The sequence below is a fragment of the Penicillium daleae genome, assembly GCF_028827525.1.
Source record: "Penicillium daleae strain IBT 16125 chromosome Unknown utg000006l_segment0_segment0, whole genome shotgun sequence".
Classification (NCBI taxonomy): Eukaryota; Fungi; Ascomycota; class Eurotiomycetes; order Eurotiales; family Aspergillaceae; genus Penicillium; species Penicillium daleae.
The window spans coordinates 1,156,988-1,171,063 of NW_026623154.1; the positions used below are offsets into that span (position 1 = coordinate 1,156,988).

Consider the following 14,076-nt stretch of genomic DNA (forward strand, 5'->3'; position numbering starts at 1 on the left):
AATATACTCCTAGCTACTCGCTACTCTAATTCCACATATTCTACCCCAATTGTGCAGAGTATAGCCTTCGATAGATGCTTTACTATGTGCGACTCATCGACCACTCTCATGCGGAAGGCGGTCAGGATGATCAAGGCGGTCAAGGCAATCAGACAGGCAGATCTGTCTGGGGTCAAGTAATGTTTTTGGAACTTGGCTGTTTACAATCCGCAACTGCTCTCTACTGAGATCATCCATACCCTTCAAACAATATTCGCGATGCTTCGTCGAAAGCCAACCGCCATTGCCATAACCGCTGAGGATATCGCTGCCTTTGAGGAGGAGCGACTCCACAAAATGAATGAGAACCGCGAGCCTGAACAGGCACATTCTAGCAGCGCCAAGACCAAGGTCAACCCAAGCGATGAGCTGAAGCCACTTCCGGGTGACAAGGCGAGGATTCTTCGTCGCGAAGAGAGAATAGGGCTCGGTCATCGGGTTTGATTTAGGCATATTGACTACGGCTACCACGGCATGCCTGGCCTGAAACGCTCCCCACACCCCAGCAAAGCTCACGACAGAGTCACGACTATCATGAACGTCACGACACAAAGACGGTCTCCATGGTCTCCATATTCGTCGGGTTTTAGTCTGTCTTGGTGTATCGAGTATCGCAATGTCAATATAGATCCCTCCTTCAAACACCCCGAGGATCACAACAACCTCCAACCCGAGTTCGAAGGGGCGTGGACCGGGACTCGGACTTGCACTTGAACTTGACGACAGACAAACACAATTCTGAAAGAATGCAATGTCAACCGCAGCAATTTCAGCTTCTTGACGGTCTCCACTCATATCATAATAAGATCTTCGACACATCATGAATCTCTCAGTTGTCATCGTTCCATCTATTCAAAAGAGACTCACTTGTTATCACACTTCACACTTTACCATGATGCAACATGTGTACGTTGGTACAACAGACAAGGAGGAGCCTACTGGATAGCCGCTTTACCATATTCAACATGACAAACTCAATGATCCTCAGTGACCTGGTTTCTCTTCGACATTGCTTCTAGATCTTTTTATCGTGATGTACAGTAGGACTCATAAAATCCAATCGTCATTCAAATCAATCAGCGGCGTCTTCCCACACCGAGGAAATTCGCTGGAAAACATTCCCAATCCAGTCGTAGCCCATGATATCATCCACCGCAGGGGGTCCTGTGGCGACAAAGCCGAAGACAAAGCGAACAAAACAAGGAAATAAGTGTCACAGGAGATAAGGGGAATCGGGCAAGAACGGGTACAAAAGGGTTGTAGAAATGTTTGCTACAGTCGAGGCGGAGTAGACAGGCAGACAAGGATCACAAAAGAGTCGAGAGATGCAGAAACGCAGTAGGCTTTCAAAGCTATTGGAGTGTCGCATCATCCTCGTTGCCGCTTGGCCATACTGTCGCCAAGATCAGTGGAGTAGTTCCATCGTCTTTTTAAGCCTTGCGGGTCATACACGCTGGCCACACTTTGCTGCCAGTCCCGGGCACTAAACACGACTGGGGGAGCCTGGAACTGTGGCGGTGACACGGATTGGCTCTGTGGGACTGTCACCTTGGGCGGCGAGTCATACTGGATCGGGTACTGTTGGTTTACCATACTCGACATGGGTTGGGGGGTGTTGTTCATAGGCATGGGAGGAGAGTTCGAGCTGACGGTTGAGGGGTTGACAGAGAAAGCCATGTCCCATTGGCTAGGTTTCAGAAAGTTAGCACGCTAGAACAGAACCTTGAGGGGCAGATACAATGTAATTTGAAATCACATACTTGATGATGCGCGTGGGGTCCCAGCTGTGCTCATCAACTAAGGGAGCTTCGAGGGGATGCGTTGTAGGCGGTTGATGGGGGACCATTCCAAGGGATTGTAACTGGGAGGACGTATCCGACTTTGCGTCTGATTCAGCACCAGCAGATATCGGAGGAGTGATTGGATGTGTGTTGAAACCCACTCTGGATTGGACATTGCTTGACATTTGGCTTAGGTGTGGATGGTAATGAGCGTCCATGGGTGGACTGGGCTGGTATGGTTCCGAGGGACTGCCATATGGGAAGCTCGGTTTCAGCTCAAATGGGCGGTGGGTGTCCGCGGAGAAGGCCAGCCTGAGGGAGTCGATCTGTGCCTGGATCTCCGGCATGGGCCAGGCCGAAGAGCATTTTTCCAAGATGCGCATGTGGCGGGTGAAGTATTCCCGGGCGTCGGAATTAAATTCGGGGTCTGGGGAGGTTATTGCGATCTGTTGCGGTCAGACAGTTCTTTCTATCAACACAATTCTTCCTTTGAGAGCAGTCAGCTTACCAAGTGAAGCATGGTACAAGTGAGAATACAATATATCGCAAAATTGATACCTCGCTGCATGTACAGCAAGCCAGACAGCCCAAATCGCTCCAGGATAGCTTCCTGCAAGCGACATATATTCTTTGCCGAGGTGTAACACAGAGAGAAGTGGATTCTCCATTCACCACCGGCTGCAAAGGATTGAGACGCCACAAGCTGAGGACGATGTAGCAAGATAATGGCCAGGTGACAGTGAGAGTGCATATTTCCCACAAAATGGGACGGAATCCAGGGAGGGGCTCCATCAGCTGGGTAATTCACCTGCAGGTCCGTGGGTAAATTGCGAAGCCAGTCGGCGAAGAGCGGGTTCTTCTGGGTGAACCGAGGATCTGCTCCCCAATCTTTCTGCTTCTTAATCTTGTGATAGATATCAGCGATGATGCGAATATGGTGTGCATTACGGACAAAGTAAGCGTATTGTCTGGAGCGTTCCGTTTCGAAGTGATCCAGGCCTCTGATATCCAGGGTTGGGCGCATATCCACGGTGTCCGGGTCAACGCCGTAGTCGGAGCGGCCTAATGAAGACGACATTGTTAGAAATTCCTGCCAGTCTCGTGGTCTTTATATTGTTATGAAACAATAACCACTCACCTTGTGGTGCTCCAATCATCACCTCAACCACCAAAAGTGCCTGCCAGACCCGAGTGCTCACCAAACATTCAATTGGGCTCAAGTCACAGGGTCGCCCTTCGGCGTGGCTACTATAATGCTCGTGGATTTCTAGGTCCTTGGCCATGGATACGATTGTTTTGACAGTCTGCCATGACCGATAATAGTAGCCCTTTTTGGGTAATGACTCCCTTGCCTTGAGTAAGAGCAGCAAAGCCTGGATGGTGCTTAGCCGCGGAACGTCCATGAAACTGGACTCGTGTCCTGACAGTAAAGAATTAGCAATTTGGATACTGGGCTGCTTTTTCTATTCCAAGAGATGTATGTTCACAAACTTACTGTTAGCCATAGCAAGCCACTGAGCGCCTTCCGAAGGCTCGTCAGATAATCGCCCCGCGCACGCGAACAAAGCCTCAAGGAGGAGAGGTGATATAGAGCGGCGGTCATTTTGCCATTGGTAGTACAGGTGCGCGCGGGGAATCACCGGCACGTAGGGGTGTATTTCATCAAAGTAAATTTTGAAGTAATTCATCACGTCCTCGTCGTCGGGCATCAACTCTGGTGGGATTCGAATGGTTGCGCCTGCGCCCGTACTGAGAGGGGGCAGTCTTTCTTCCACTTCATCTTGGACAGGCGCATCTGGTTCGACACGATCCTTCCTTTGCCTGCGGATATATGGTGCTGAAACCGAAGTATTAGTATTGGCAATACGCCACGGGCCGAGGGTAAAGGAAAATATCATAGAACGAAATCATACCGATGCCTGTTTCGTCAATTTTCAGTTCTCCGAGCACATCGCTGAGATTGTCCGCCGTTGACTGGTCATTCTCCGCAAACATGCCCCGATCCGGAGTTGCCAAGTGTGGTGGTTGGGCTCCGGGAAATACTTGAGGTTGTTGTTGATATGACTGGTGTGGCATGACTATCGGGGATGATCGCATGTCATTATACATCCCGGGTTGAGCCGGAGGTGTGTGAACGAATTGGGAATACATGCCCATTCCGTCGTAAGATGGCATTTGTCCCATCGGAGCTTGATGAGCATCTCGGTAGGCCGGAGGCACCGGGAAGGCATGATGCGAGGGTTCGGATGTCGTGGATGAGCCGCCAACCTCCTGAGAGGTTTCCATTCCCTCGTTGACGAATTCTCCATCTTGACCGATTGTGGGAGGAACACAGACCAACTTCAAGCGAGTGCATGCCGAGCACGGCCAAGTATTTGTCGTGGCCGCGTCACACTTGATCTTCCTTTTGCGACAGCCATTACACGCCCGCATCACTGGAATTGTCAGTCAGGCTATTCAATTTTCCTTGCATCCAGTAGGGCTCGCTTACCTTTCAACCTCTTGTGTCGATTGTGTTCATCGACAAATACATAATCTAAAGCCAGCCACAGATTAGTCTCCGTTTCTATCTTTTGATTTCCACATGGCCCTGCCGTTGGCAATGCCTCCAGGAAGAGAGAGATATACTTTTCTGGCCATCTCGGGGAGGTCCCGAGGGAGGCGCAAATGAGTAGCCTTGCATGTTCCGTTATCCCACCAAGGACGAGATCCAGGGCAATGGTACAGAGGATCACGTTGTCGCGTGCTATTGATCTGAACAATCTTTCCTGAGGGGGCCTGCCCTGGAAGAGACAATGAGTGCCGAGATGGGAATTCGCGATTTGGATGTACGGGGTTAAGCGCGCCGGCACAAATCCAAAGCACAGGGTTGCGCCGAGTCCACGATTCAGGTCAACGGTATCAAGCGACGGCGTCAGTCGCAGTAATTCCTTGTAAAGAACAGGCGGACCGCTTGATCCGGTTTGACTGCAGTGAAATCGGATCCAAAAATGGTTGGCGCAATGGGCCGGCGCACGTCCAGAGAAGGGATTCGAGGTTCGGTCGCGTTGCGGTCGGTCGGACTCGCCAGGGCGAGGGACAGCGAAACGCGTTCTTCGGAGGTGCCAGGGAAGAGTCAAGTCAAGAGGATCGTCGCGCGCAAGAGAGCACGGAATTCGTAATAGGTGTATAAATGCTATTAACCGAGCGAGCCAGGGTTAGTTGTCCAGTCATGCGATCGGCGTGTGCGGGGAGGGTAGTGGCCGTACAGAGGAATTAGGAAGTTGAGCAAATGCCGAGTCACAACGGGGGGCATTGTGAAGTTGCGCCTAGGAAGTGGGTGGGAACATCGGGGCAAGGGAAGGAGGGAGTTGAAGAGGTAGATGATGTATATAGAGTTAGAGAAGGAGAGAGGAGACGTGGGTTTGGGAATAGGAGGAAATAAGAATTGGGGGCGGTTTGACGATGATGATGGCGATGGTGATGGTGGATGGTGGATGGTGGTTGGTGGGTTGGTGGGTTGGGTGGAGGAGGAGGTCGGCACTACTTTTGGGGGGGGGGGGGGGGGGAGGAGGAGGCGTAGCCCAGCGGAAGAATCAAGCAAGAAGGAAAGGAGGGGAGCTGCGAAGGGGGCTGCCAAGCCCATTTCAAGCCCCCAAGAGAGCGAGAGAGACTCCTCAAGAGAACAAAAGAGAGAGAGTTAAGGGTGATCCATCAAATCCAAGTCCGTCCAATTAGTCGAGGCCAATCATCGGAGTGGGTTCGGGAGGGGGCGATCCAGATTGCCCTCCTGAAGGGTTACGACGTAATCTACTCCTTTAGACTCTCTCTCTCTCTGAGTGAGCCTGTACTACTCAGCCCTAGAAAGGTCATCCAGTACACTAATCATCTCTAAGAGGTCATAGAGAGACACTATAAGCAGTTCAAGTAGAGTACAATATTATATTTCTAAATATATCAACATGATTCTACTGTGTACTATGAGAATCCAATAGTATTCTTGACAATCGTAGCAGTACAGTACGTACAGTACGTACAGTATACTCATCGGGTAGTATCTTTTTACAGTACGGAGTTAGAACTCTTCAACTACGATCGCTCTCTTACACACTAACAATCACTAGCCTCGACGGTGTTTTCAAGCTGAAAAAAATAAAAAAACGCCTCACCACGGAGAATATAGACGCATAAGCTATAACAGACGCCCCGGTGGTCCGTCAAACGGGCACTCCGAAGTCAATCAGGTACAGTCATAGTCGTAGTCCACCCAGTGGTACATTGCTTCCTAACTAAGTAGGATCACTTCCTCCACTCACACTATTGTCTGACTAACTGGGCTTCTTAATCTATTCGACTTTAGCCAGCTTACCCAAAGGACTCTAGGTCTGAGGGTAGTGGGCTCGGAGCCTCTAGCACATGGAAGTTGCGACTGGCAGGACTACTACTCACTGAGTACTACTCAGGAGTAGGATAGACTCTCTGGATGGTCTGGTCAAAGCCTCCAGCACCAGCCAACTACTAGGGAACTCGTGACCTAGTCCAATAAACAGGCTAACTTGGCTGATCCTTCGTGCTTTCTCCTCCTCGCTGGTCCCCTGACGTTTCAAGAACCTCATCATTATTCATGGAAGTATTAATTAACCATGTCCACCGTCAAATCCACTAAAAAACATTAAAGTATTAAACCATATTATACAGCGAGTGGATCAAGTCGAGAGACAATCACCATGGATGAATCCGGTATACGGTCAAGAATGGAATCCCACACCACATGGCAGATAATCTCTCTTGATCCACTCTCTCCCTCTTTTGTTCGGAAGCCTAACTTTCCTTTTCGTCCAGCGTTCCAGGCACCAGGGCAAAAGAGAGCGACTAGGGACTTGAGTTGCTGGATTGCGCAAACCAAAGGGTCTCCACTCGTTATCAATAGGAAATAAACGAAGATTAATCATCATAAGCCGCCCAGATGTCTCTGACCAAGTTCCAACGGTCTGGAATATACCAACCCTCGTTCCTTGAAGAATTTTTCTTCCCTCCAGTAATCTTTACGGCTTTAAAGAATTCTACGAACTCCTGCACGTAATCACGTATTACTGTACTGCCGTCTGACCGGAAGAATACCTGCCGGACCGCAAGAAAATCGCGAAACCTTCCTTGATTCCCCCTCCTCCATCACTCTGCACGAGGCCCAACTCAGTATTCCCGAATATTATCCCCCCCAATCCAGCGGTGAGGTCCAAAAAGGGGCCGAGGTCAAAAGTCGGATACTTCGGGGGTCATTCGAATGATGAAACATGAACCCCACCCCCCATCCCCCAATTCCCCCCTTCACACACACACACACACACACTCTCTCTCTCTCTCTCTCTCTCTCTCTTCAGCGCCAAAAATCCCATCTACCTGGAATTTCCAGATGCATGGCCACTTCCATTCCCCCCTCTTTGGTCCAGAAAGCGCATAAATGTGCGAGACAACATTGGTGCCCTGGGTTTCAAAGTGCCTGAAAAGGGGGCGGCGCGCATCCAGTCCCAGATAGAGCTAACGAGTGGGACCGGTACATTCTGGAAGGCCACACGAACTGGAACCGCCATGGTTACAGTAGTCAACCTGGGATGCCTCAGTGGATCCAAAACTGCATGGCGTATTTGGCGGCCCTCTCTATTGCAAGCCTTGTTTACTCGGACTCGGCAAGTGGTCAGGGGCAAAATACCCGGCCCTGCCAAGTTCTTACCCACGCTCGTCGATCCCATTGCCCAGGCTTCTGTGATGGCGGGGAAGGGAAACGGATTTCCAAGATCGACGGTTTCTCGGGTCCTCATGTTTTGCGTCGCGGGGGATTCCCATCATTAGTCATCGGAATATAACCATAAATCTCCTAGGCCGGAGGGTGCTTTGCCGTCCAATGTCCATGGTGGACTGGAATCATCAGAGATGCGCAAAGGTTATCTCCGTAGTTCCGGGCAGGGGGATCGAATGTAATCACATCAGCATGGCTTGCAGGGGGAAGTCGATGAAGATGATTCGAAGAAAATTGCCGAGGATCCTCCGAGACATGTAGAGAGAGCACGTGAACTGCGATAAGTCTAATCGGCTTATCAGCTTATCGTCACGTTTTTTTGCCCCTCCGAACTGTTCTCCGATATCACATCACCACCATCAACGACTTTACGGACCTCACCTCGCATTCAATAACACCCCTACCGATCATCATGGCGGAAGTGCAAAACTCCAACCCCACAATCCTCAATGCGGCAGATCTCCCTACGAGATCACGGTCTGCAGAGAAGAAAGCCGGGGACTATGGACTCGGTATCTTCGCTGCAGTCCCGAAGCCGGCAGACTTTCTCTCATCTGATTCGGAGGGAGATGAAGATCTCCTAGAAGAGCCAATTGATGAACAAGAAATTTATGGTAGGCACCAACATCACCCTTCTGACCATACATATTGTGCCCCCGACTCCGCATTACTCACATTGTACAGACCTGATCAAATCCATCTCGGACCCCGAACACCCCCTCTCCCTCGGAGAACTGGCCGTCGTATCACTCCCAGATATCTCCATCAAGCCCACCCTCCCCAATGTCCCCGACTCGCCTCTCCAAACAGTCACCGTCCTGATCACCCCCACCATCACTCACTGCAGTCTAGCCACCGTCATCGGTCTCGGAGTACGAGTGCGACTAGAGCAGTCCCTCCCACCACGCTTCCGCGTAGACGTGCGGATCAAGGAGGGAACCCACAGTACTGGTGACGAAGTCAACAAGCAACTCGGAGACAAGGAACGAGTGGCAGCCGCGCTGGAGAACGGAGCGTTGATGCAGGTCATCGCTAAGATGATGGAGACGTGCCAATAAATGGATCAGAACGAGGACTGTTTCTCTTTGCATGTACCACGATGTGATTTCTGACGGCGCATTTCCTGAATTTCTTCACTTGACTGGATCGGAGTATTCTGGGCTATCGAGGACATGCCGCCTCAAAACCACCTTACGATTTATGTAGTAAATATGACATGAGATATATTTGGACATTTTGCATTAGAATTACATGCAGCTCAAGTCAAATGCAAACAATCAATGACTCCGTAGCCCAAATCCCTTCCCCAAAAAAAGAAAAGAATATCTTTTAATCTCCTTCGCCTTTGAACCCTCGAGAGCAAACCGATCATGAATCCAAAACGCCGCTCTCCTGCAGACCTTTCCACAATTCCGGTTCCAGGAACTTGCTGACGGTAACATCTTCCGCCAGACCCTTGCGCCGGCGGGTCTTCAGCACAAAGTCCCGGGCAGTGGCCATGGCACTAGCCACTTCCAGTGGCTTCAGCTTCACCTCACGATCCAGTGGATCACCGGGCACGACACTCCACTTATCAAAGACCAGACTGACCATAGCCTGGCCCTGGGTGTGAATGCGCAGATCGGTCTCAAACCCGAACGAATCGATCACTGGGATCAAACCCCGCACAGAGTAGAGCGGAGTACCGGCGATAGGCCCGTCGGACAGGACGTGGCCTCGTCGGCGGGAGAGCACAGTGTATACCGAGGCGACCGCATCTGCGGGGCCGGTCATCGTGCAAGAGTAGATGGGCTCCATGAGTCGAGGAGAAGCCATCAAGAATGATGAATACACGGCCCGGCGAGCAGTGGGAATGATCTGACCGCCGCCACGATAGATGGCTTGCTCAGCAAGAGACACGTCGGTGAGCCTGAACTTGGTGTTCCGAATTGCTAGTAATCGTCAGTATGAAAGAAACGTTATTCAGGGTTGTAGATCACTCACGTTCTTCACACAAAGGCCCCTCTCTCGTGCCCCAGCTGAAACCTTGGGTAATCGAGTCTCGCACAGTTCCAAGCAGCTTCTTGTCCACCTGCGAGGGCAATGTGTCGTCCTGCAGAATGTTGGGGCCCATCTCCTCAGGGCCAAACGCCCAGATGCTACGGGCTGCAAGCTTGTCCCAGTCATAGTTGTCCTCAAAATAGCGTGCGACCTTGCGGATTGGGTCCTTGATGCTGACTTTGCCGCTTTCAATATCCTCAGCGATACCCTCATCCAAAGGCTCCGCGATCATAGTAATCTTGTTCTTCTTGTTTGGCGTGATAGAGTAACACATGATGGCCGAGGTTTCGACGACAGTCTCACAGAAGCGCGTGACTGGGTCAGAAACCTTGATCTCCATCTCTGAGTACAGTCGTCGAAGATCGTGAAGCACACAGTCCATGTAAAGCTCGCCAGTTCCCAGCACGATATGCTCGCCAGACTCCTCGACCTTGGTGGAGATCAGAGGATAGCTCTTGTTGACCTTGCGCAGGCCGTCTAGCATCTTGGGCAGTTCGGAAGGATTGACGGGCTCCACTGCAACCTTGAACACAGACTCGGTCATATGCTTGATGGGACGGAAGATGTACGGCTCGTCATCCTCCTCCAACTTAAGAGGAACGAGCGTTGCCGTTTTGACAATTGAATTGTCCACGCCACCGAGCAGAACCCAGTTGCCGGCGGGAACGCCGTCGGTGGAGATGTTATAACAAGTCTCTGCAATCCACGTGTCTGAGATGGTTGCAACAACCATATCCTCCTCATCCTCAGGGGTGTATCCCTCTCCCAGGACCCGGACTTGTTGACCCGGGCGAGCGATACCACTTAGAATTCTGCCGAATGAGTGGAATCCACTAGCATCGACGGTGCTAAAGAGCTTCGTGACGTGAACGACCAATGGTCCATCCTGGTCACAGGCAGACATCGAAGCCGCGACCTTGGTATCCAGAGGGCCGGTGTAGTACCGCTCCAGCATTCGCTGAGCACCACCAACGGGAGAAGGAACGTGCTGCACGACCATATCCACAAATCCTGTCGGGGGACCGAAGAATTGCTCACACACGAGGTTGAGGAGCTCGGCTGCATCAGTCTTCAATTGAGATGGCTTCAAGCTGACGCCCACACTCGCTAGCGTTTGCTTAAGATCCTCGGGGCTCTCACTAAGCGTGTGCGAGTAAAGTTTGTAGATGGGCTCCAAGATAAACTTCACAAATGCCCGCTTCGAGTTCTCCTCCACACCTTTCCGAGTGAACTTGCGGCTCTGAGGGTTGTAGAAAATGTCGCCCCAGAGGCGTGCTGCGAATTCCGTAGAATCGAGCTTCGGGTAGGTGTCGGCGTACATACGAGCGAAAGACTCCAAGGTAAAGCACCAGTTCATCGAGCTGGATGCAAATGCGACATTGCCCTTTTCGGGGCTCAATCGTCGTCGCTCACCCTGACCTGGCACGATATTTTCAATGAGGGTATTAACTTCTTCAATGACATGCTTCAGCTTGAAGTAGGCGTCATTGGGCGGCAACTTGAGCTCCAAGATAAGCCTGTCCATCTTGTTCACGACCAAGGTCATGGGGATATCCTCCAAGACCGCATGCTTGACAATCTGCTCAGTGTTGGCCTGCACACCTTCGACAACATCCACAACGAGTACAACACCGTCAGCCAACCGAACCGAGGCGGCGACCTCATCCACAAAGTTCACATGACCGGAGGTATCGATAATATTGATAAGGTGGGACTTGCCCTTGGTCCCTGGAAGAACCAAGCTCATGGGTGCCGATTTGATGGAGACACCTCGCTGGCGCTCCAGGAAATGAACGTCGGTATATCGAAGCTGTTCCTCCTTGCGCTTGCCTTGGCGCTTCTCTAGCCGCGCCGAGAGGTCGTGTGTCTGTCGCACCAGCATATCCATGAAGGCAGTCTTTCCATGGTGCAAATGACCCACCACCGCAACGTTTCGTATTTGTTCGGGGAAATTCAGCAAGTCGGACATGAATTCGCGAGAGAAATAGACGGGGGAAGCTCCGTTTCAGCGATCGCAAATTTCTTCTGCTGGACGGGCGCGATGATGGGTTCGGATAGCGGCTGCGCATCTTCCTCCTGGACCATAGTTTCGACATCGGCGCCGTATACTTGTTGTGCGCTGGGGTAATATTGCTTGTCTTCGTGTAGAATGACCGCGTTTGAAGGTCCCTCTGTACGCGAGGCGCGAATGAGCATGCAGTTTCAACCTAGGTTAAGTCTTCGGGGGAGCGCAACACGTACCGTCGACCTCCATCAATTGCTGGTCATTGACCTCCTCCTCCTCCTCCTCCTCTTCCTCATCGTCAAAGGCCTCGTCAAACTTGAAGGCCTGCGGGACCTGCTCCTGCTGCTCGTCATCGGACTCGGCTTCGCCGATGTAGTTACCAAACCTGGAAGCCTCTTAGTTAGCAAGATGGACGAGGATGCCACATCATTTTAATCAAGGTAACATACTCATCGTAGAGGTCGTCCATGATGGGCTGGAATATGCGGATTGCTGGAGTTGGGGAAAATGACAATCGCGGGACCCCCGAAGTTGCTGGCGTGACGCCGGAGAAGAGAGAAGGCTTGCAACTTTCAGTTGGTCCGAGCGTCTGGCGGGCAGAGAAACTGCGGGCAAAAGGACCTTCAGCTAAGTATGGGACATACTCGCGCCTACACCGTACAGCTCCTCACTCCCCACTGATTTATTATTTATATATCTTGGACGCTGCCCCCCCTTCTCCTTTCCTTTCCTCCGTAATACCCCCCTGATTGTTGTCTAATCTCTGCTCTTTCTGCATCTCAGTTGAACGTTTTGCACTCCATCATGTCTTCTCTTCCTCCAGTCTACATTGTCTCGACGGCCCGTACTCCCGTGGGCTCGTTCCTTGGGTATGCCGCCCCTCATTGGAATTTTTGTTGCTCGACTAACACTTTGGTATAGCTCTCTCTCTAGCCTGACGGCTCCCCAGCTTGGTGCTCATGCCATCAAAGGTATGCAAAGTCTTTTTCATCAATGGGAGACCCCTCCTGGTTACAATTGACACTAACGGCGGTTGATAGCGGCTGTTGAGCGGGCCGAGGGTATCAACGCTGCGGATGTTGAGGAGGTTTTCTTCGGCAATGTTCTGTCTGCTGGGTAAGCTATAGGATGGATATACTGGCCTTCTATCTCAAAGCTAACATGATGTGATCAGTGTCGGACAGAACCCCGCCCGTCAATGCGCCATCAATGCTGGTCTCTCCGACGCCACCGTCTGCACCACTGTCAACAAGGTCTGCGCCTCTGGCCTGAAGGCCATTATCCTTGGTGCCCAGACCATCATGACCGGTAACGCCGACATCGTCGTTGCTGGTGGTACCGAGTCCATGTCCAACACCCCCCACTACCTCCCCAGCCTGCGCACGGGTGCCAAGTACGGCAACCAGAACATGGTGGACGGAATCATGAAGGATGGTCTCCAGGATGCCTATGGCAAGCAGGATCTCATGGGCTTTGCTGCCGAGGAGTGTGCTCAGGACCACGGCTTCAACCGTGAGCAGCAGGATGAGTACGCCATCCGCACCTACCAGAAGGCCCAGGCCGCCCAGAAGGCCGGCGCTTTCGACTACGAGATTGCCCCCATTGAGATCCCCGGCTTCCGTGGCAAGCCCGGTGTGACCGTGTCCCAGGATGACGAGCCCAAGAACGTAAGTCGTATTGTTTTCTTGTCCATGAAAGCATGTTAGCTTGAGAAACGATCGCTAACCGTGTCTCTTCCACATTCAGCTCAACCCCGATAAGCTGCGTGCCATGAAGCCCGCCTTCATTCCCGGCACCGGCACCGTTACTGCCCCCAACTCCTCCCCCCTCAATGACGGTGCCTCCGCTGTTGTCCTGGTCTCCGAGGCCAAGGTCAAGGAGCTCGGCCTGAAGCCCATTGCCAAGATTCTGGGCTGGGGTGATGCCGCCCACCAGCCCAGCAAGTTCACCACTGCCCCCGCTCTGGCTGTCCCCAAGGCTCTGAAGCACGCTGGCGTGACTCAGGACTCTATTGATGCCTTCGAGATCAACGAGGCTTTCAGTGTGGTGGCTCTTGCCAACATGAAGCTGTTGGGTCTCCCTGAGGAGAAGGTCAACATCCATGGAGGTGCTGTTGCCATCGGCCACCCTCTGGGTGCCAGCGGCGCCCGTATTGTCGCCACTCTGCTCGGAGTCTTGAAGGCTAAGCAGGGCAAGCTCGGCTGTGTCGGTATCTGCAACGGTGGTGGCGGTGCCAGCGCTCTGGTCCTCGAGGCTCTCTTCTAAAGCGACGTTTTAACGATGTACGGATATGACATGACTATCAAACACTATGTGAATTACCAATAAAAGCATTGTTGGCACCATATATATATATAAACACCGAGACTAGAGGCAGATGGCAAGAAATGAAAGTCCTCGGGATTAATGTGAATCTTCAAAAAGAAAATATCGCT

General features: G+C 51.8%; 6 protein-coding genes across 6 annotated transcripts; 3 read left to right on the plus strand and 3 right to left on the minus strand.

Annotated features, from left to right (window-relative positions):
* Positions 1 to 258: 258 nt before the first annotated feature.
* N7458_006152 (CDC26 family anaphase-promoting complex subunit) lies at positions 259 to 483 on the plus strand (the record flags this gene model as incomplete). The annotated part of the gene is made up of 1 exon (XM_056909534.1): positions 259 to 483. One exon carries the CDS (start codon positions 259 to 261, stop codon positions 481 to 483), a length of 225 nt encoding a protein of 74 aa, XP_056765238.1.
* A 924-nt stretch (positions 484 to 1,407) lies between these two features.
* N7458_006153 (Zn(II)2Cys6 transcription factor) lies at positions 1,408 to 4,253 on the minus strand (the record flags this gene model as incomplete). Its single annotated transcript, XM_056909535.1, has 6 exons — positions 1,408 to 1,726; positions 1,800 to 2,247; positions 2,379 to 2,882; positions 2,959 to 3,240; positions 3,316 to 3,657; positions 3,734 to 4,253. The coding sequence occupies 6 exons, from the start codon at positions 4,251 to 4,253 to the stop codon at positions 1,408 to 1,410; spliced, it is 2,415 nt and encodes an 804-aa protein (XP_056765239.1).
* Positions 4,254 to 8,008: 3,755 nt separating this feature from the next.
* On the plus strand, positions 8,009 to 8,654 carry N7458_006154 (iron-sulfur cluster assembly protein CIA2; the record flags this gene model as incomplete). The annotated part of the gene is made up of 2 exons (XM_056909536.1): positions 8,009 to 8,210; positions 8,281 to 8,654. 2 exons carry the CDS (start codon positions 8,009 to 8,011, stop codon positions 8,652 to 8,654), a joined length of 576 nt encoding a protein of 191 aa, XP_056765240.1.
* Positions 8,655 to 8,964: 310 nt separating this feature from the next.
* N7458_006155 (U5 snRNP component Snu114, putative) lies at positions 8,965 to 11,524 on the minus strand (the record flags this gene model as incomplete). The annotated part of the gene is made up of 2 exons (XM_056909537.1): positions 8,965 to 9,527; positions 9,580 to 11,524. The coding sequence occupies 2 exons, from the start codon at positions 11,522 to 11,524 to the stop codon at positions 8,965 to 8,967; spliced, it is 2,508 nt and encodes an 835-aa protein (XP_056765241.1).
* A 65-nt stretch (positions 11,525 to 11,589) lies between these two features.
* On the minus strand, positions 11,590 to 12,110 carry N7458_006156 (U5 small nuclear ribonucleoprotein component; the record flags this gene model as incomplete). The annotated part of the gene is made up of 3 exons (XM_056909538.1): positions 11,590 to 11,807; positions 11,878 to 12,026; positions 12,091 to 12,110. The coding sequence occupies 3 exons, from the start codon at positions 12,108 to 12,110 to the stop codon at positions 11,590 to 11,592; spliced, it is 387 nt and encodes a 128-aa protein (XP_056765242.1).
* Positions 12,111 to 12,445: 335 nt separating this feature from the next.
* Positions 12,446 to 13,906, plus strand: erg10B (acetyl-CoA C-acetyltransferase; the record flags this gene model as incomplete). Its single annotated transcript, XM_056909539.1, has 5 exons — positions 12,446 to 12,510; positions 12,563 to 12,612; positions 12,682 to 12,757; positions 12,816 to 13,308; positions 13,388 to 13,906. 5 exons carry the CDS (start codon positions 12,446 to 12,448, stop codon positions 13,904 to 13,906), a joined length of 1,203 nt encoding a protein of 400 aa, XP_056765243.1.
* Between the last annotated feature and the right edge of the window lie 170 nt (positions 13,907 to 14,076).